Source organism: Pungitius pungitius, chromosome 1 (genome assembly GCF_949316345.1).
Source record: "Pungitius pungitius chromosome 1, fPunPun2.1, whole genome shotgun sequence".
NCBI classification, from domain to species: Eukaryota; Metazoa; Chordata; class Actinopteri; order Perciformes; family Gasterosteidae; genus Pungitius; species Pungitius pungitius.
This window is the reverse complement of record NC_084900.1, coordinates 20,814,380-20,835,253: the sequence shown is the minus strand read 5'-3', so window position 1 is coordinate 20,835,253 and position 20,874 is coordinate 20,814,380. Positions and strand designations below refer to the sequence as shown.

The 20,874-nt window shown below is 40.8% G+C and overlaps 1 protein-coding gene and 2 long non-coding RNA genes across 4 annotated transcripts; 2 read left to right on the top strand and 1 right to left on the bottom strand.

Moving 5' to 3' along the window:
- Positions 1–494: 494 nt before the first annotated feature.
- LOC119205173 (uncharacterized) lies at positions 495–5,175 on the top strand. Its single transcript, XR_009956652.1, has 3 exons — positions 495–2,715; positions 3,379–3,423; positions 4,230–5,175. It is a non-coding gene; the product is annotated as an uncharacterized LOC119205173 (long non-coding RNA).
- A 9,660-nt stretch (positions 5,176–14,835) lies between these two features.
- LOC119203351 (uncharacterized) lies at positions 14,836–16,224 on the top strand. Its single transcript, XR_005116523.2, has 3 exons — positions 14,836–15,359; positions 15,523–15,664; positions 15,744–16,224. It is a non-coding gene; the product is annotated as an uncharacterized LOC119203351 (long non-coding RNA).
- A 2,147-nt stretch (positions 16,225–18,371) lies between these two features.
- Positions 18,372–20,725, bottom strand: LOC119203349 (uncharacterized). 2 transcript variants are annotated; one of them, XM_062562717.1, is made up of 4 exons: positions 20,137–20,725; positions 19,939–20,007; positions 19,719–19,865; positions 18,372–19,508 (listed from the first exon to the last, which is right to left on the bottom strand). In XM_062562717.1, exons 1-4 carry the CDS (start codon positions 20,593–20,595, stop codon positions 19,281–19,283), a joined length of 903 nt encoding a protein of 300 aa, XP_062418701.1. In that variant the 5' UTR covers positions 20,596–20,725; the 3' UTR covers positions 18,372–19,280. The 2 variants fall into 2 exon arrangements, with proteins under 2 accessions (XP_062418701.1, XP_062418698.1); XM_062562714.1 differs by having other exon boundaries at positions 19,939–20,725.
- Between the last annotated feature and the right edge of the window lie 149 nt (positions 20,726–20,874).

Below are 20,874 nucleotides of genomic sequence, written 5' to 3'. Positions count from 1 at the left end.
TATTACTAATACTAATATTACTAGTACTAGTATTTCAACCCAATGGAGGGAATTCTTACTGTAATGTTTGATGAGGCCCATCAATTAATAACTTTAGTTTTCTTAGCTTAGGGCGACTGTGGGTGAGTGGGGAGCGCGGGCGGCCGTCCTCCAATCAGAGGGTTGGCGGTCTGATCCCAGGCCCGGCTAACCTGCATGTCAATGTGTCCTTGGGCAAGACGCTTAATCCCAGCATTGTTCCTCTAGCTGTGACTACAGTGTGTGTGAATGTTAGTTACTGGTTGGGCAGGTGCCACTGTGTATGGTAGGTCCTGTCATTGCTGTGTGAATGGGTGAATGATGTTATGTAGTGTTAAGGTGCTTTGAGTGGTCAGAAGACTAGAAGAGCGCTGTACAAATCTTTTTTACCAAGTCCATTTGCTTTGAATAACAAACATTCTGTCTCCCAAACCCCCCCCCCCACCCAATTCCATTATTTCAAAATAAAAGCCTCAATGATTATCTGTGCCTCAACAATAGGTACACCACAATTGCTTTCAAATACTAGTGAAACTAGTACTTACTTCTTCTACTGCTAGTACCACTAGTACCACAAGTACCACAATTACAACTATAACATTCTTCTTTTTTGCGTATTTAGTTGTTGATCAGCGGGTGATAGCAGGTTAATAGTGTTGATGGTGATATTAACAAAACATGTCACGGATTATGTACTAAAAAAAACATTAGTGAATTCATATAATGCCTTAGGAAAACATTACCTAATCAAGACCATATCTTTTTGTCAATTTATCAGCTTGTTTTACAGTATCTTGGTGATGATACAAATGATCTTAAAGGACATCTATGGATTTAATAAAATGAATTAAGATAGCTGATGAATTAAGCTATGAGGTTTGTGTGGCACAGTTTTCTATCGATACCCGGATTTATGACTTTCCGAATGTTCCTGAATGCATCTATCAAATTCCACGTCACATTCAACGGATCTCCGTCAATTTCCTCTGAAGTCTTGACCGGTAAGTACCACTAAGCCCCGGGCTCATAGTTTGGATGGTGTAATGACAGTTATATAGTTGTGAAACGGCGTTGCGGTCCGTTTGTAACCCGTGCACTATTTGTACGCTAATAAAAGAGTGAAATATTCCCTCCGTATGACAACGCCAACTCGTGGCTAACACTTGCCTAGCCGCTACGTTAGCCACACATTAGTATGACGAAGACAAAAATATGTAACGTTAACAGTATTAAGCTATGTGTTGAACTGGCATCAACTGGTTAGTTGGGTTACTTATTTATCTAACTATCGTTTCAGTTAATATGGCTAGTCTCCGTTAGCCTCTATGTTTACGTAGTTTAACGTTTAAAAGTCACGGGTTCGTTTGTGTGCCATAAGGGAAATATTTCTATTTGTGTCATAGTTTATTACGAGGAAGGAGGCGATTTTAATTCATTTGCAACATTGAGGAAAAAGGTGCGATAGGCTTTACATTATTGAAGATAAAGTACTGCTCAAAACCTTATTGCTTATGCTATGATGCAGATACCAGCGAAATTATAAATAGTAAGTAAATAGCTTCAGCACTAAATGGTTGTGTATCGCATTTCAGTAGCCTAGAGAAAATAGTCCCCGAAGGTGTATGTAAACAACATTGGGTCTCCTTGCAATATCTCGCACATTCTTATTCATTCACACCGGTTGCGAAAGCTCGCACTGGCCGAAATCATTCGTACTGTTTCCGGTCTTTTTTCTGCGATCGCCACCGAGCTAAAAATTGAAATATTACCTAACGGTCGCGCAAAATCTAACGGTAATCTGTTACTTTGAGTGCGCAGTGATATGGAACGCTGGTCTATGTGAACAAGAACTGTACAGAGCTCAATAATGTACACCCCATGACTCACTCTCAACCAATTAGAACGCTGAATCTATTCTACCCGTTTTATAATATAATAATTAAAGTAAAGTTAATTGGAGATTGGTTAAAATAGCAATGATTTTATCAGTTTGAGTTGACTAGTTTGCCAGGCATTAGTTATGAGTTAGCTGGTTAGCGTTACTTTGCTCGCTGCCAAACTAGTCAGCCAACTGATGAAATAGCCACGTCCGCTCTAACCGTAATGCTACTTTTAGCATTACGTAGAAGTTAGCATGTGGTAACCACGGGACTGTTTCACTCTTCTATTAACAAATCCGATGTCAATTCCATTTAAAGTAGTTTGTTGCTTTTGAGAAACATAATTAACTAACGTTAGTTTATCACGTCAACTCAATAAATTGACATTACATATTACCAAGCTGGGACATGTAAAATGCAAATCTATGTAAAACGTCAACTTTATTGGCTGTGGTAGACTGCTGGAGACCAGTTCAAGCTAATGCTTGACTTTATAAGAACAAGTTAATTTAGTTGATGCGTTTTTCCGCCATATGTTTATTTACCAGCTGTATGTATGTAGTCTATTTCTTTTAAGGTCATAAAAACGTTGTCCACAACAACATTACCTTAATATATGACTGAGATTGAATTACACTTCATTCCTCATTATGTCGGTAATATGGAACAGCAGTTATCTACTTCTCTATGTATGTAATATATCATTTTCTAAGGTGTTTTGTTTAAAGGCTGAAAGATAGAACCTTCTTAATGTCAGTGTGTCATATTGTTTCCTCTCTTAGACAACAGAGCATCCTCCTTATCTGCATTGTGTGTGGTAAGTTAAAAATAATGCAACAGAAATATCTAATAGACTACATAACTATACTGCAAATGACGTAGATATTTTCAATTTATTTAACATTTGCATCATATTTTATGGATGGCTGCCACATCATTTTTGAAGTTATATTTTTGTTTCTTAAAAATTTGAATAGTTCATTTTTGTTTGAAATGGGATGAGTTTTTAATCGTCCAGATATATTGCAAGATAATTTCCTCAAATGTCTTTATTTTTTTAAGGAATAAAGTAATTAATAAATATAAATATTGAGAAGGTGGAATTAGAGTTTTACATTTCTTTCTTTAATTTCATACTTTGCTGCTACCAAACTAATTGCCCCGGCTCTGACTGTATGTACCATACTATAGAGCCATTTCAGTCCCTAAGAGGCATTAACACATATGGAAAGAATATATAATGTTGTCTTGTTGACGTCAGTCAGTATTGCCACAAAACCGCGACACTGCAATATATATTTTAACTTTGGTGAAAACTTCGACTTTTCAATGAGACAGAAATGATCAATAAAGAAATGCATTGTTTCACTTGAAAGTACTTGCATGTTAAATAAACTGAACTAAAAATGTCTACCTTTTCTCACCCTCTCTTCATCCGTCACCCTCCTCTTACTCCTCCCAACTTCTCTTTTCTATCTAGAACGGAAGACTATTGCGGCTGGTGACTCTTTGGTGACTCTAAAGTGTAAGCTCACACATTCATTCAGATATTACTGTAAGTAAACTGATCTTTTATTGGTTTACAGTTTAGAATGCCTTCCCATCATAATAATAGTCTTGAAAACCCTCATTTAGTTCTCATTCTTTCTGCCTCCTCTTTCCTGTCTCTAACTGCAGCCTACTAGTGTTGGTGACTCCTCGGACACATTTTACATTAAGTTTTCAGTTATGACTGACAACTGAATGTACTTTCTTAAAACATTTAGTGAAGTTGTAATGAATCACAGATGGCCGAGCAGCATTGTTTGTATGAGCAGCATGTGTGTGTTGCTCAACCTCTTGGTTTTATATTCGGCGCGTACGTTAGCAGCGTAGCCCGGCTTTGTCAGCTGTGTCTTCTCCAGAGATTTGAGGGCTGTTGCTACTCTGGTGACATATTTTTAACATATATAATGTTATAATAGTAGGGGAGAACACTGTATTATGTTACAGGTTGTGCTTGGTTCACAGTCAGAGCATAACAAAATATTAATAATTAATATCAATTCTTTTAAGCCCAAAATCATAAATTTGTCTCAGGGGTTTACAATGTGTGCACCTACAGCATCCCCTGTCACGGAAGCCCACCATCGGCTCAGGAATCATCGTTGACAGTTCTCGATGTACAACCAACAGCTTTAACTTGCTACAGTTTTGATGTCCCTTTGTCAACATTTACCAGGAGAATAGTTCATTATTGATTTAAATCAACACTCAATATAATAAGTGCCTGCCAGCATTATTTGCCAACTAAAGATTGTCTAACGGATGTTTTTTTTGTGTGTCTTGCAGGTGTCCTGTTGTCCAGCATCTCTCCTCTATCCCATTGGCTCTCTGTCTATCCTATACCTTGTATCCACTCTGTCTACAATATGATTACTCTAGCTTTCCTGTCAAATCTACCTCTCTGTCTTTGATTTTGGAAACTCTATCTTTGTATCCCTCTTCTATCCCACTCTATCTGTATACTGAACTGATATTTTGAAACCTGAATTTTGAAACCTGAATTTTGAAACCTGAACTCTGAAACCCAATTTTTGGTTGCCTAAGGTCATTGATACCTGTCTGTCTGAACAGAACTCTGAGAGTCTCCACTCTCACGCTCTCTGTCTCTCCTCTGAATACTCTCACCCGGGTTATTGGTACCTGATCTACCTTTTTGAATGATCTGAGAGATTCTCTTCTCTCACTCTCACCTCTTTCCATCTCCTATCAACTCATATATTTATACAACGCTATTACTCTTTTTACTAATTTGACAAAGCATTTGAAATTTACTATTAATGAGATTAACAAAATTGGCCTAAAGAAAGAATTGAAAAGTTAATTCAGAAGCTAAAAAAACACAAGCACAAATATTTTTGTTGTAATTGAACTACACTTTGATACAAAGAATTGGATAATTGGATTGTGAAAAGAAATTACACTTTATAATCTAGTCTGGTAGATTTCCTGATATACTATTTACAAAAGTGCAAGGAATAAACATAATTTAAGACAACTGCACTCTGGTCAATATACATAGGAACTATTACAAATCCATATTACAGAGAAGCGTTATTTGCTCCTGATCTCTGTTGCTGTGGACTTCTGTTGGTTTGTACTTAAGAGGTTTTCTTGGTGAACCGATATATTTTCACACTTAACACTGTTGTTAACTTGATTGGTCTACGTACAAGGAAACCTCATACTGCTACATGCATTATACCTAATTAAACATATTTTTCTTATAAACTTACATTGTGTATATCAGTGTTTTGTTGTTTAACCTGTTAATACTGAATTGGATTCATCAGGTGTGGCTGTTTCCTGCTGATCCAACGTTCTTCAGAAGCATTCATCAGCCATCACACTCCTATAACATCTGCTCCTGAATATAAACAATAGCTTAGTAAAGTATTAGGATCATTTCTACAAGTAAATTGAGCCATTTGAATCTGACCGCGCCTTTCAGTTTAATTAACCAGTTCCAAGTTGTGTGTTTGTGGTAAACTTCAGTTTTTACATTGAATATTTATTTTCACAGATAAATCAAGGTTTTGGTAAGCAATATCTATTGCATATTAAATACAATCGGTCACTTTAGTACATGGTACTTCATTAACATAGACAGACATACTGAGACCCGATTGCAGTATTTAAATCTTAGAAGTGCTTTGTCCAGAGCCTCATATATTGTAATAAGGCAAACAATTGGATAATTTGGTTTTAGATTAAAACCTCAAAAGAATCCGGAATATCCTTGAGGTTGCTGTCACTGAATTTGACGTTCAAAACATTTGTGTAACACTAATATATTGATCTCTTTAAGTGTTAGGTTATTTATTCATTTTTTGAAAAGTGTAACCCCAAACAGTTTATTTTTCATTCATATTAGCATTATTAGTTTTTGTTTAATCGCAGCAAACCGGTTTAATCCATCTTCGAATCCTGGTTCGTTTAAGGTCATATTTTACTAAATTTCATTTAATATCTTGGTTTTGTACAACATTTGTGGTTTTTGAAACGACAACAATGCCAAGGAAAAGTAAGAGGTCACAAGCTCAGAGCCTGCGCTGGCAGCGTTCCAATGACACTCACTGTGCAACAACTACTGAAGGAGCAGTATGCGTTGGGCCTGAGAGCAGTGCAGAGGTAAAGATGTCTCCAGAGTGTAAACGTGTGGAACAGGAAGGTCAGCCTGACGCTTCATGTCCACCACCGCTATCTTATGCAGATGTTGTGAAAAGAGGAAAGCACAGTGATGATCCATGTGTAGCAGGACCTTCTAATGCCATGCAGGTGAACCTTATAGGTCAAAGTAATGAGTCATGTGAACCACAGGTATCAGATGCTGGAGAAAGAGGAACAAACTGTGATGATCCATGTGTAGCAGGACCTTCTAATGCAGAGTGTGTAGACCCTGCAGATCAGCCTTCTGAACAACATGTGCGTGCATCCCACAGCCAGGCTTCCATCAGATACGGCAGATCCAGAAATCGGCAGTGCACCTGTAACTCACTGACCTTTCTTGCATTCCTTCATGAGAATGAAAACATCACAAGAGCAGACCTGGACCATGTTTTGGATAAAGGTAACATGATGTATAGAGAGACCAGGAAACAAGTCACTAATCACATCTTTCTGACTACCGATGAGCTCACTGATGAAGTTCCTGCACGCAGCGCTACACACTATGCCGACATGACTCAGCTTTCAAGGTACGGCACATTAGGAGAACCTTTACCTGGAGCTGTGGATAGCTTTCTGGACCTGGAGTCAGGACTCAGCTGCTTGTTATCAGATGTGAAGTACGCTCTGCTGTTGATGAGACTCTTGTGTATCGCAGTGTTCAGAACCAAGTCAGGCAGATATGGTTTCTTTGACCCACACTCCAGAACAGCCAGAGGTTTGCCCCTACCAGCCGGTTCACGCACACCAGGTACTGCTGTCATGGTGACATTCTCACGTCTCAGTGACATGATTGACAGGCTCAAGAAGTCCCACAGAATGATGGACACACAGTCCTCATGTACCTATGAGTTGAAGCCTGTGGAGTTCTACGACGTGAACACAGTCAACCTGAACAATGGTCTCCCAAACACAGACTGCAGACCTACAGCTGTCCCTGTGGATGACTCAAACTCACCTCCTCATAAGAGAAACACAGCCACTGATCAGACAAGTTCACCTGAAATGACTCCTCACACTCCAGCTGTAAAACAACCAGAGGTCTTCATCACAACACATGATGCTCCTCACAATGAATCAGAATCACCTGCTCAAGTGATAAACCCTGTTCTCAGTGATCTCTCTGACAACATATTGACCGCAGAGTCCAGTGACATCATCTTTACATCATCGGCGAGACAACAAGAGGTCATATTCCCTGATGCCCCGAATGAACCAGAACTGTCAAGTCAAGCCACTTTGCTTCCATCACATGACGCTTTGCTCAATGAACCAAATATTTCTTCTTCAGTAGAAATGACTGTTGTCAGTGATTTATCCGATATTCTATTAGAGGGAATCTCATGTAAACTGACAAAGTGTAGTAAAAACAAAAGGAGAAAAATGAAGAGCAGACTAATAACCTCAGAGAAAACTCAACAAAGAAAAGAGATTAAGAAAAGAAAAGAAAGGGAACGGTATGCTTCAAATAAAGCATATAAAGCAGAAAAAATATCTCATGCAAAAAGGCAATACCAGAACAATCCGGAATTTAGACAAAAGAAAAGTAATAATACGAGAGACAACGTTGACTTCAAGCAAAAACGGAAAGAGTACATTTCAAAGAGGTACAAAGAAAATGCTGATTTTAGACAGAAAAAAAAACAAATCTTTGTCTCTCATTACAGAAATAATCCTCAATTTAGGGAAAACAAAAGAAAAATCTTGGTCTGTCATTACAAAAATAATCCTGAATTTAGAGAGAAACAAAAACAAATATTGGTCTCTCGTTACAGAAATAATCCTCAATTTAGAGAGAAACAAAAACAAATCTTGGTCTCTCGTTACAGAAATAATCTTCAATTTAGAGAGAAACAAAAACAAATCTTTGTCTCTCGTTACAGAAATAATCCTCAATTTAGAGAGAAACGAAAAGAAATCTTTGTCTCTCGTTACAGAAATAATCCAGAATTTAGAGAGAAACAAAAACAAATCTTGGTCTCTCGTTACAGAAATAATCCAGAATTTAGAGAGAAACAAAAACAGCACTTTACGGACCGCTACAGAGACAATGCTGAGTTTAGAAAAGAAAAAAAACTGTACTTCACTGCTTTTTATAAAGATAGCATTGATTATAGAGAAAGGAAGAGATCTCATATTATTCAGCGTTATGCCCATGACCAGGCATTCAGACTGAGACACAAACAACTAATGAAACAACGAATGAAAGACAAATATAAAAACAATCCTACATATCGGAGTATGCAGAACATGAAATGTGCCATGAAAATAAAAAGAAAATACAGAGGGATAAATAAACCAACAGAAGAAAGTGACAACAGTTTGATCAAAGAGGCCATATCTGTTTTCAGGTCCCATATAAAGGCCGGTCCCACTTATGTTTGCACCGTCTGTCACAAAGCATCATTTCCAAACCAAGTAAGACCCTGTAAGAGGTTAAACTATGTACGAAATTCAGACATAGTAGCATCATGCCTGACAGGAAAGTACGTCCATGTGTGTGATGATGAGTGCAGAGATGAACAACAGTGCAATGTGCCTGATGAGAGAAAGGACGAGTGGATCTGTCACACCTGCCACAATCATCTTAAAGATGGAGTCATGCCAACACTCGCTGTAGCCAACAACTTGGAGCTCGCTGACATTCCACCTGAACTGTGTGACCTCAACATATTGGAGAGACATCTCATAGCCAAGTGCATAGCGTTTGCAAAGATCATTCCTCTTCCCAAAGGACGACAGAGAGCGATACATGGCAACGTGGTTTGTGTCCCGTCTGAGGTGCAGGAAACAGTGGAAGCGTTGCCCAGACTGAGAAGTGAGTCTCAAGTGATGAGAGTAAAGCTGAAGAGACGATTGTGTTACAGAGGTCATCAGCTGTTCCAGACGGTCACTTGGTCTAAACTAGTGCAGGCGCTGCATAAACTCAAACGCATTCATCCACAATATCAGGACATCACTGTCAGAGATGAGGCTGAGCTTTGTGACCCAACACTTCAAGATGAGGATGATGATGAGGATGCCTCCATGGATGAGAACGACTATGATGATGCTGATTTAAAGGAAATTGACATGTGTGAGAAAAGTGCACTGTGTGAGACTGAGCTTGGTGGAGAGCAGGATGTTGAAATGTTGTCATGTGATGGTGAACAAACAGAGGAGCAAAGAGATGATGAAGAACAGGAAGGTGACATGCCTAATGGTGGTTTTGCTCTAGAATCATGTCTTCAGCCATGTGATGTTTCAGAGGAGATTTTATGTTTCAGTGAAGGAATCTACTCGGTTGCCCCTGCAGAAAGTAACAGTCCAGTTGGTTTCTTTAAAACTCCTAAACTTGAGGCGATGGCTTTTCCTGTGCAGTTCCCTACAGGTCAAAACACACTGGATGAAGGGAGACGTATGAAAGTAACACCCAGCAGTTATTTCAAAGCAAGGCTTTTCTGTATTGATGATCGTTTTGCCAGAGACACAAACTATTTGTTCTTTGCTCAGTTTGTGACTGAAATACACTTGGCCACATCCAGCATGACAATACAGTTGAGGAAAGGAAAGCCAATGACTCGAGATGGACGAAATATAACTTCTGGTATGCTGCAGAATAAACGAGAGGTAGAGAAACTGGTGAGGAACAAAGATGCAGTCAGATTCATGCAGCCACTGAGAGGAACACCAGCCTACTGGGAGAAAACCACACGAGACCTTTTTGCCATGATCAGACAGTTGGGAACTCCTACATTCTTTTGTACATTTTCTGCTGCTGAGATGCGTTGGCCTGAAGTGATTGAAGCAATAAAAAGACAGCAAGGCGAGGAGGTGAATTTTGAAGGGCTTGACTGGTCAGCAAAGTGTGATATTCTGAGAAGCAATCCAGTGACAACAATGCGCATGTTTGATAAGCGTGTTGAGGCCTTATTCAGAGATCTGCTCTTATCTCCTGCACAGCCTCTTGGCAAAGTTGTTGACTACTTTTATCGAGTTGAGTTTCAGCACAGAGGAAGCCCACACATTCACTGTCTCATATGGGTAGATGGTGCGCCTGTGTTTGAGGAGGATGATGATCAGACTGTGTCAGCTTTTGTTTCCAAATACATCACAGCTCAGCTACCTGATCCACGCAGACAACCTGAACTACACAAGAAGGTCACAGAGGTGCAAATTCACAGCAAAAAACACTCACGGACATGTTTCAGAAGTCCCAGCTCGGGTTGCAGATTTGGTTTTCCTAAACCACCTTCCAGTAAGACAATGATATCGAGACCTGGTGAGGGCGTTGCTCCACTGCAACTGCAAATAGCAAAGTCCAAGCTCCAACCACTGAACTTGTTGCTGAATGAACCTGAAACTGCCTCACTCAGTTTGCAGCAGCTCCTCGCTAAATGCAACTTAACACTCCAAGAGTATGAAGGATGCCTCAATGTGATTAACAAATCCAGTGCGGTGATCCTGAAACGTGAGCCAAAAGACTGCTTGGTAAATGGATATAATCCACATCTACTTAAAGCCTGGGATGCCAACATTGATGTCAGTTATATTCTCAATGCATATTCGTGCATCATGTATCTCACCAGCTACATCACCAAAAAGGAATCTGGACTTTCTGAGTACCTTAAAACAGTCATTGAAAACTCCACCAGAGACCACGTCAATGAATGTGATGAAATGAGGGAAATCATGCAGGCATACTCTAAAAAGAGAGAGGTCAGTGCCCAGGAGTGTGTGACTCGAGCATGTGGAATAAACATGAAGAAGTGTTCACGTGGTGTCATATTCGTACCTACGGATGACAACGCACTGAAAATGAGTCGCCCCATGTCTTACCTGGAGAACACAACATTAGAAAGTGTAAATGTGTGGATGACATCTTTGACTGACAAATACAAAGCCAGACCAGAAACACCAGAGTTTGAGCAGATGTGTTTGGCTGATTTCGCAGCTACTTGCAGGATTGTCTATGGCCAGCAGAAAAAAGGAAAAGATGTGTTGCCCCTCCTCAATGAGATGGGATTTGTGCAAAAGCGTAAAAACGATAAGCCTGCTATCATCAGATTTTACCGCTGCTCACAGGAAAAATATCCAGAGAAGTTTTATGGCACATTACTGAAATTGTACATTCCTCACCGATCAGACATGGAACTCAAAAGACCCCATTTTCCCACATATGAGTCCTTCTATAAAAATGGTTGCGTCCAACTACCAGGTTCTGACTATGCTGAGTATGTCCAACACATTGTGAAACGAAACAAAGACAAATATGAGAAAAATAGTGAGGAGATTGAGAATGCAGTTGAAGAATTTGAACAGAACAGAGGAGTTATTGATGAATGGTGCAATCTGGCTCCCGAATCTGAAGTGGAGAGGTTGGAATGTATCGAAGAACTGGAGGCAAGAGAGCCAGATCATGAAAGTGTTCAAGAAAATGTTCCAGAATACAGTAATCAGGCTGATGCTGCAACAGAAGCTCGAGCCATCAGAGAGCCTCCTGCCTTTGACCCCGCACTGCTACGACAGATGTATCAGAACCTGAACCAGAAACAAGCATGTGTATTCTATGCAGTTAGAGACTGGTGCGTAAAGCGTGTCTGTGGCCTAAACCCTGAGCAGTTTTTCTTTTACATCAATGGTGGTGCAGGAACAGGAAAGTCACATCTGATTAAATGCATCTACTCAGAAGCATCTAAGATACTGTGCAAAGTGCCCAGCCATTCTGAGGAGGTGGACATATCAAACCCTACGGTCCTGCTGACAGCTTTCACTGGAACTGCAGCCTATAATATATCAGGATCAACACTGCACTCTCTGCTCAAGCTTCCACGAAGTCTGAAACCTCCATTTCAAGGACTTGGTAACCAACTGGATGAGGTCCGATCAGAACTTTTAAATGCTGAAATCTTCATCATTGATGAAGTTTCCATGGTGTCAAAGCCCCTGTTTGCTTATGTGGATGCAAGACTGAAACAGATCAAAGGCAGTCCCAAACCCTTTGGAGGAATGTCAGTAATAGCGGTTGGAGACTTTTATCAGCTGCCACCAGTTCGACAGTCCAAGACCCTCTGTGTGTACGAGCCCTGTGAGATTGACCTATGGCAGGAACACTTTCAGACAATCACCCTTACTGAGATTATGCGGCAGAAGGATGATGTTGCCTTTGCAGAGATGTTGAATCGGATCAGTGTGAAAGGAAAGTCAGATGAGTTGTCTAAAGCAGACAGAGCCTTGTTGTCACAGACCATCACTGAACCATCACTTTGTCCACCTGATGTCCTGCACATCTTTGCAACTAATAAACAGGTTGATTCACACAACTCAGTAACATTAGCTCTGCTCCATTCTAATATCACCAAGATCGATGCAGATGACTACAAGAAAGACCCACGCACTGGAAGAATGGCTCGACAAGCCCAACCATACAAAGGAACCAGAAATGAGTTACCAGATACACTAAACCTAGCTGAAGGTGCTCGAGTCATGCTCACCAGAAACATAGACGTGTCTCAGGGATTGGTGAATGGGTCGTTTGCTACACTAGTCAGGGTGATAACCTCAGAACAGAGTGGTGTTGCACATGTCACTATGCTCGGCCTTAAGATGGATGATCAAACTGCTGGAACGAATTACCGTAATAGAGCACCAGGCGGCCCTGATGATGTGGTGTACATAGAGAGAGCAGAGGATAATCTGAAACAGAAAGGAGTGGTACGCAGACAGTTTCCTGTTAGACTTGCCTTTGCCTGTACCATACACAAGGTTCAGGGTATGACAAGGACATCAGCTGTAGTGTCACTGAAACATATTTTTGAACCTGGCATGGCTTATGTAGCTATCAGTAGAGTGACCTCTCTCAGTGGATTGCACATGCTGGATTTGGATGAGAGTAAAATCTATGCCAACCGAGAAATCACTGGAGCACTCGAGACCATGAGACAAGTCAACTTGGACGACATGATGCCTCTTCTTTGTATGACACAGACATTGAGCAGACGAGACACTCTGACCATTGTTCACCATAACACTGAAGGTTTGCCATCTCACATCAATGACATCAGGAGCCATCATGAACTGTGTCTTGCAGATGTTTTGTGTCTCACAGAAACTCACCTTCAAGGCTCCTTTGTTGCAGAGAGTCTTCATTTAGAGGGCTACAACATGTTCAAACGCAACAGACACCTGTCTTACACAAATGTTCCACAAATAGCCAACAGAGGTGGTGGTGGAGTGGCTGTTTATGTGAAAAACCACATTCAAGTGCGTGAGAAACAGTACGTACATAATGTAACCGATCTTGAGTTTGTGGCTCTGAAGGTAGAAGCCCCAGCGAGTGCCCTGATTGCAGCTGTGTACAGACCTCCAGACTACAGTGTGAGATCATTCTTGTCCAACCTGGGGAACCTTCTGGACTCATTGGAGATCATGGACTGTCAGCCCATCATTGTCTGTGGGGATTTCAATGAGAATCTCTTCTCCAACACTGGTAAGCCAATCCTTGAGCTCTTCCAGTCCAGAGGATATGCACAAGTCATCACTAATGCAACCACCGATAAGAACACACTGCTGGACCTCATTTTCATCTCACAACCACAACACTGTCTCCACTCTGGTGTGATGAGAACTTATTACAGTTATCACAACCCTGTCTATTGTGTCATGTCCTCTAATGGTCCATGAAGGTATCAGCTGAGTTTTAAAGAAAAAAGTAATGTCCCTGTGACTTAATTTAAACTAATATTTATATACATTGATTTAATACTATTCTCCAAAATTATTCAGAAGAGGGGCATCCTCTGTGCAGCCATTTTTATTTTCTCAGCCACAGCAGGGCCTTTATTCTTGTACAGTAAAAAATATCACTTGTCATAATCACGTTTTCTGTCCACATTCCTCCAACAGGTCTTAAAATTGTCAGGTAAGTCCAAAATCCATTGAGAATCATGGATTTAAAAAAAATTAAATAAAATGTTATTAGTCTTGGTTCATGCAACTGTCAATGTAAAGAAAACTTAATCATCTGGTCAAAATATGTGGTTGCATGTTAATTAGTTAGTAGAATGAGTAATTTTAAGTGTTCACAATATGGGAAACATTATGGGTCATATAGTTTTCCAGGTAATCATGTTGTTTTTATCTATATTTCTAACACATTTTGGCCTGTGCATTTATCAGGGTGGGTTTGGATCAGGGTTGATAAATGCACAGGCCAAAAATCTTTCAGCAGCCGTGTACAATGTAAAATGCTGTACACGGCATTGTACACAGCTGCTGACATTTAGTGTAGCAGACGCACATCAGAAAGTATGTGTTCTAGATGTAACACATACTTTCTGATGTACCTACCAGCTGAATCCCCACACTTCTATCCCCATTAATGTCATTTTATTTATCCTGTGTTCTGTGTAATGTTAAGTTTCCTTTGTAATGGACATCAGACAATGTCCTTCTGTGTCTTCCGTAGTGTTAAGTTTCCTTTCTGGTGTACAGGAGACACCGTTCTTATGTGTCCTTCATAATGTTAAGTTTCCTTTCTGGTGTACAGGAGACACCGTTCTTATGTGTCCTTCATAATGTTAAGTTTCCTTTCTGGTGTACAGGAGACACCGTTCTTATGTGTCCTTCATAATGTTAAGTTTCCTTTCCGGTGTACAGGAGACACCGTTCTTATGTGTCCTTCATAATGTTAAGTTTCCTTTCTGGTGTACAGGAGACACCGTTCTTATGTGTCCTTCATAATGTTAAGTTTCCTTTCTGATGGGCAGGTGACATAGTTCTTATGTGTCCTTTATAATGTTAATTTTCCTTTTTGATGGACAGGAGACACAGTTCTCACATGTCCTCTAATGTTAAGTTTCCTTTGTAATAGATGGGAGACACAATCCTCCTGTGTCCTCTGTAAAGACACCTTCCAGTTTTGTCCTCATCTCCTTCCTCAATGGGTGGATCAGTTTACAGCATCTAAGACATGCCAAAGACTGCAGCACCAACTGAACTGTCTAACACCATTAGACCTCATAGAGACACATTTTACTTCCTGGCTGTCCGAGTCATCTTTAAAGCACAGGATGAGAAAACACCTGCTGGTCTTTGCCTCACTTTTTCTCTGACTCTGAGATTCTGGATCAGCTCATACCGAACAAGACATCATGCCACCACAGAGCAGATGTTGGAGCACTATCTTAACTGTCAGTGGACACCTCACGGCTGGACCACAGAGACACGTGTTCTCTCTGTCAGTTTCGAGTTTTTTTCACAACAGATAATAAGGTATTGTTTTGTTATTTGATATGTGCCTCCTAATGTTCTCTTTTAATTGTGTTTTCATTCATGTATTCATTCTATATAAATGCATTAACACTAACACTACATGTATTAACACTAACTTTACATCTTAAATAACATTGTAATTTATATCCACCTCTTCCTTCAGCTCCTTCTCCTCTGTGATTTCTCCACTTCACAATGAAGACACTCAGGACTGCAGAAAGGGCTAAACACACAAATGAAGATCATGCAGCGTATTCAGTTGCACTGGCGATACAAGTTGTTCTGCCCTGCAGCCCGAGTTCAAGGTATTTTGTCTATGTAATTATTTAATGTTTAGTTTCAATCTTCAGTTGATAACAATAACTTCCTGTTTACTTTTTTCAGGACCAGCATTGTCCTCCTACCCCCCTGTCTCCATTTGTGCATCCATTGGTGCCCACTGGTCCGTTCAGCAGAGACTAACAGTTGGTTCTTAAGCAAGAGATCATGTGTGCAACTGCAATGAAACAGCTGCAGATGAGTCTTCAGTCAGTCATCACTGTCACAGCCCCAATTTTGTGAAGCATTAAGCTCCTTCCTAAACCAGCAGTAACGGTAACAATTTGTTAATATATCCTTTTTAAAATATATCTCTGGTAGTCTTACTACTTGCATGTGCTATTTACATTTTTAACTACATGAATGAAGCTTCTCCTGTTTTTGTCTTTAAGGCCTCTCCTCCTCCATGTTGCTATAGAAACACTATCCTTGCACTAAGCAATGACATAATAACTGGTGTAGTGGTTCAGGTCAAAGGTCACAATACTACAGGTCTTTACAGCGTACAAAACAAATTCAAGAAAAGTATGGTTATCTCTAAAAACTACAGGACACCTGTCTATTTTGTTTGTTTCATTTGATCTAACAATGTATGTTTTCTTTGTTTCATCACTTTTTTTTTGTTGATTGAATTTATTCGTTTATGTCATCCATCCCTCTTCAGTCAATATTCTAACAGATATATGCAAGATGAATAGTGGAAATGTGTTATTGCAATTGCTACGTGTATATGAACAAATTAACCTTAAGAAATTCCATATTTGTATTAAATGAGTCATTATTATGGGGTTTCAGCTGGTAGGTACATAGGAGGTTCTTCACAGGCATATACCAATCCTTAGGGTAACCTAAACTCTACTGTAAAGATGAGTATTCAAACCCAGTGTTAAATTATCAAAATGGGTAATCCAAGCTAAATCTTCCAAATTGGCTTGAAAATAACTTGGTTCAAAGAGTTTTGTAAAAATATTTAATTTGAAGCAAATCCTATCATGCTCATGTTCTAACCTTGAGTAGTGATTCTAACCAAATGTTCCATCAAAATAAGGAAGTGGAAGTGTTTTGGTGAGCCTCAGTAAACTGAGCTTAGCGTTGGGATAGTTTAAATGACAATTTGGACCAGACGTATCAGTCCGGGCTACTGGAACATGAAGACTTGAACTTCTGTGAGTATTAACCTAGGTCTGGTAACAATGTAAAAAGCCTGTGTTTGAAATAAAGAATACTGCAAACCATTGGAAATGGAATATTTTGTGTTATCATTTATTGTAAATATAGTCAAATGTTATGTACATACTGTATATATGTTCCGGATACACAGAGTTGTATCCATCAGATAGATAATAATCGATAGATAGATAACACGTGTGCATTTATCTATATCTATATCTATCTATCTATCTATATAGATAGATAGATGTTCATACACAGGTATACACTCACCGGCCACTTTATTAGGTACACCTGTCCAACTGCTCGTTAACACTTAATTTCTAAGCAGCCAATCACATGGCGGCAACTCAGTGCATTTAGGCATGTAGACATTGTCAAGACAATCTCCTGCAGTTCAAACCGAGCATCAGTATGGGGAAGAAAGGTGATTTGAGTGACTTTGAACGTGGCATGATTGTTGGTGCCAGAAGGGCTGGTCTGAGTATTTCAGAAACTGCTAATCTACTGGGATTTTCACGCACAACCATCTCTAGGGTTTACAGAGAATGGTCCGAAAAAGAAAAAACATCCAGTGAGTGGCAGTTCTGTGGGCGGAAATGCCTTGTTGATGCCAGAGGTCAGAGGAGAATGGCCAGACTGGTTCGAGCTGATAGAAGGGCAACAGTGACTCAAATAACCACCCGTTACAACCAAGGTGGGCATAAGAGCATCTCTGAACGCACAGTACGTCGAACTTTGAGGCAGATGGGCTACAGCAGCAGAAGACCACACCGGGTGCCAATCCTTTCAGCTAAGAACAGGAAACTGAGGCTACAATTTGCACAAGCTCATCGAAATTGGACAATAGAAGATTGGAAAAACGTTGCCTGGTCTGATGAGTCTCGATTTCTGCTGCGACATTCGGATGGTAGGGTCAGAATTTGGCGTCTACAACATGAAAGCATGGATCCATCCTGCCTTGTATCAACGATTCAGGCTGGTGGTGGTGGTGTCATGGTGTGGGGAATATTTCCTTGGCACTCTTTGGGCCCCTTGGTACCAATTGAGCATCGTTGCAACGCCACAGCCTACCTGAGTATTGTTGCTGACCATGTCCATCCCTTTATGACCACAATGTACCCAACTTCTGATGGCTACTTTCAGCAGGATAATGCGCCATGTCATAAAGCTGGAATCATCTCAGACTGGTTTCTTGAACATGACAATGAGTTCGCTGTACTCAAATGGCCTCCACAATGACCAGATCTCAATCCAATAGAGCATCTTTGGGATGTGGTGGAACGGGAGATTCGCATCATGGATGTGCAGCCGACAAATCTGCGGCAACTGTGTGATGCCATCATGTCAATATGGACCAAACTCCCTGAGGAATGCTTCCAGCACCTTGTTGAATCTATGCCACGAAGAATTGAGGCAGTTCTGAAGGCAAAAGGGGGTCCAACCCGTTACTAGCATGGGGTACCTAATAAAGTGGCCGGTGAGTGTATATTTGACATTGTTGTGCTAAACAGCCACTGCGTAAAGCGCTGCTTTCAGTACTCGGGAAGGGGACAGCTAACAGAGACCCTCGTCCATTTCCGTAGCTAATAGTGAGAGACAGACAGACAGACAGAGTGACGGTTATCCACGTAGGCTAGCTGGCTAAATACAAGAGCAGCAGTAGCTTCGTACAACTTGTTTGCGCTTGCTGACATAACTTGTCAGCCACCGCAAAGCTAGCGCGATAGTAGCGCTAGCCGACGAAAGCTAGCTGCCGGTAGCGTCAGCTGACTGGATACAGAGTCATTTGTTTATGTGTGACGTAGCGGCTGCTTGTGTGTGCGGGGCTCTGGTTGCTATGGGGAGAGTTGCGGCAGAGTGGAAGCGACAGACTGATTAGAACTGTCCTAAACAGAGCGCTCTAACAAAGGCAGACGTCACACGATGCCGGCTACAAATGATCAGAGTTAATGCTGAAACACGCGAGGAGTAAATTATCATTTGTGGGCAAAAATTAAAGGCTTTTTAACATCCACACAGTAATCAAATAATAGCACTATCCGTGGCTACACGGGGATTTTGAAGACTTTAAAAGAAAAGTCGAGAATTGTGACAAACATTTATTGATTGAAAATTGAATCAGTAATCAGAGATTAAAACATGTATTGATTGGACATTGAACACAGACTGCACGATTACATGGATTTGTCATAACTGATTGAATTGAATAAACTGATTGAATTGATTAAACTGATTGAATTGATTAAACTGATTATACATCCATTTTACAAAAGGTTAACATAGAACAAAAACAGAACACATGAACTTGGGCAAATTGATTAATAACATCCTATACAATGTGAAAGGTAATTTGAACAACGGAGAACCGATTCCTAATGAACACATTAAAACAACAGCAAAAACAGCAACAACAAAAAGAAACTCAAACAGCTACTCCTCCTTCCGCATGGCTTCAATGGCGACAATGGTGTTGCCTTTAACGGTTATTTTGACCGGTAAGGGTGGCGCTTCCATTATGGCAGCTATTGGCAGCCACTTGCTCTCCTCGATGAACAGCGTCCTGTCGTCCTCCAGGAGCACTTTTAGGCTTCCGGGAGCCCCGCGTGCCGGTGTTGCCCCGTAAACTCCAACCTCCTCCGCTGCCGTGGAACTGACCGCCTGGCGAAAGACATGCAGGTATTTGGTCACAAGCATACAAACGTTCTATTAAACTGATAGCATACGCAACAAAATATCTGATGCAGCTTCATGCTTCGTAAATACATTGTTGAATTGATGCATTATCATATTTATTGTGATGATGAGGATAACCGTAACAAGGTAACTAACACATGAAGAAAAAGCAGAAAAAAAACCTAGTAGGCATACCTCAATTGCTGACTCCACCGTTGTTTGGAGCCGGAATCCATAATTGGACTCCGACCCTCTCAGGTGGGACACTCTCAGGACGTTCCCGATCTCACAGCAGTGGAGGGCGGTTTCCCTCCAGAGGGACACGGGCACCTTTGTTTCCCCCTGTGAATGACATAGTGTATTACTGTGCTGACAATATGCAAAGTGACCTATAGGCATTCATTAAAAAGCCCACCTGCTTCAACGTGATGTTTTGCAGTGGCACGCGGTCCCTCGCCACCACCACCTCCTTCAGCTCAGACACCTGAACACAGTGGATTTGGGTGTTAATGTTCTCATAGCTGCAGTCCGGCGGACTTACACTCTTTATTTTACAGCAACAACCTACATTGGCTATATATATCGCAGTCCCGTTAAACGGAAAGTTACTTACCTCGACCACCTCCCCTTCCACCGTGACCAGACCAGCAGATTCCCTGCAGGTGCTGAGGGGGGTCAGGGGCGAGCGAGGATTGATCAGCCTCAAGGCCTCGTTTTGTAATTTCTCGTCGATGACGAGGGCGCTGCTTCGAAAGAATTCTGTCTCCCTTGAGACATTAAAGGCATATGGAGGGGAATTGCCCCTCAGGTTATAGCCACGAACCACGTAGGAAGCACCCTCTTGAACTTGGGCCTTCAGGTCTTCATACAGGGTCACTTTGGCCACGGAGTGCCCGTCGCTGATGGCCATGACGGCATTAGCTTTTGTGACGGCCGCCACCGCTCTGCCGTCCTGGAAGTCCCACCTCGTGACCCTATGCTGGTCCTTCAGTGCAACCACACAAATGTGTATTGCCGGGGGCTTAAAGTAAGGGGTTTGGGGCTTCGACGAAAGAACTTTTCTTAACGCCATTCTGAAATGAATAAAGACAAATAGTCAAAGTCACAGCAAGTCTTTTCTAAATGGACATTTGCAGATTTTCTGTCTTCATTCATTTTTAAACAGGTGTATGTATTTATCGAATGTAGACAGGCTACCTACTATTAACTGAGTGCCGTTTTATGCTAGCCCTTGAAGGCGAACATTTCAGCCTTCTCAAATTTAAACTACCTGTTACGTCTTTACACGAGCCTCTCAATTAATATCATTTTAATATTATTTTGATTTATTTGACCAAGTTTGACGTTATAC

Excerpts from the sequence above, each read along its gene's own strand:
- LOC119203349 (XM_062562714.1), bottom strand. The coding sequence starts at position 20,595 with ATGGCGTTAAGAAAAGTTCTTTCGTCGAAGCCCCAAACCCCTTACTTT. Across the intron at positions 19,866-19,938 it reads AAAACATCACGTTGAAGCAG|GGGGAAACAAAGGTGCCCGT; the intron begins GTGGGCTTTTTA and ends TGTCATTCACAG. Across the intron at positions 19,509-19,718 it reads CGGTGGAGTCAGCAATTGAG|GCGGTCAGTTCCACGGCAGC; the intron begins GTATGCCTACTA and ends GTCTTTCGCCAG.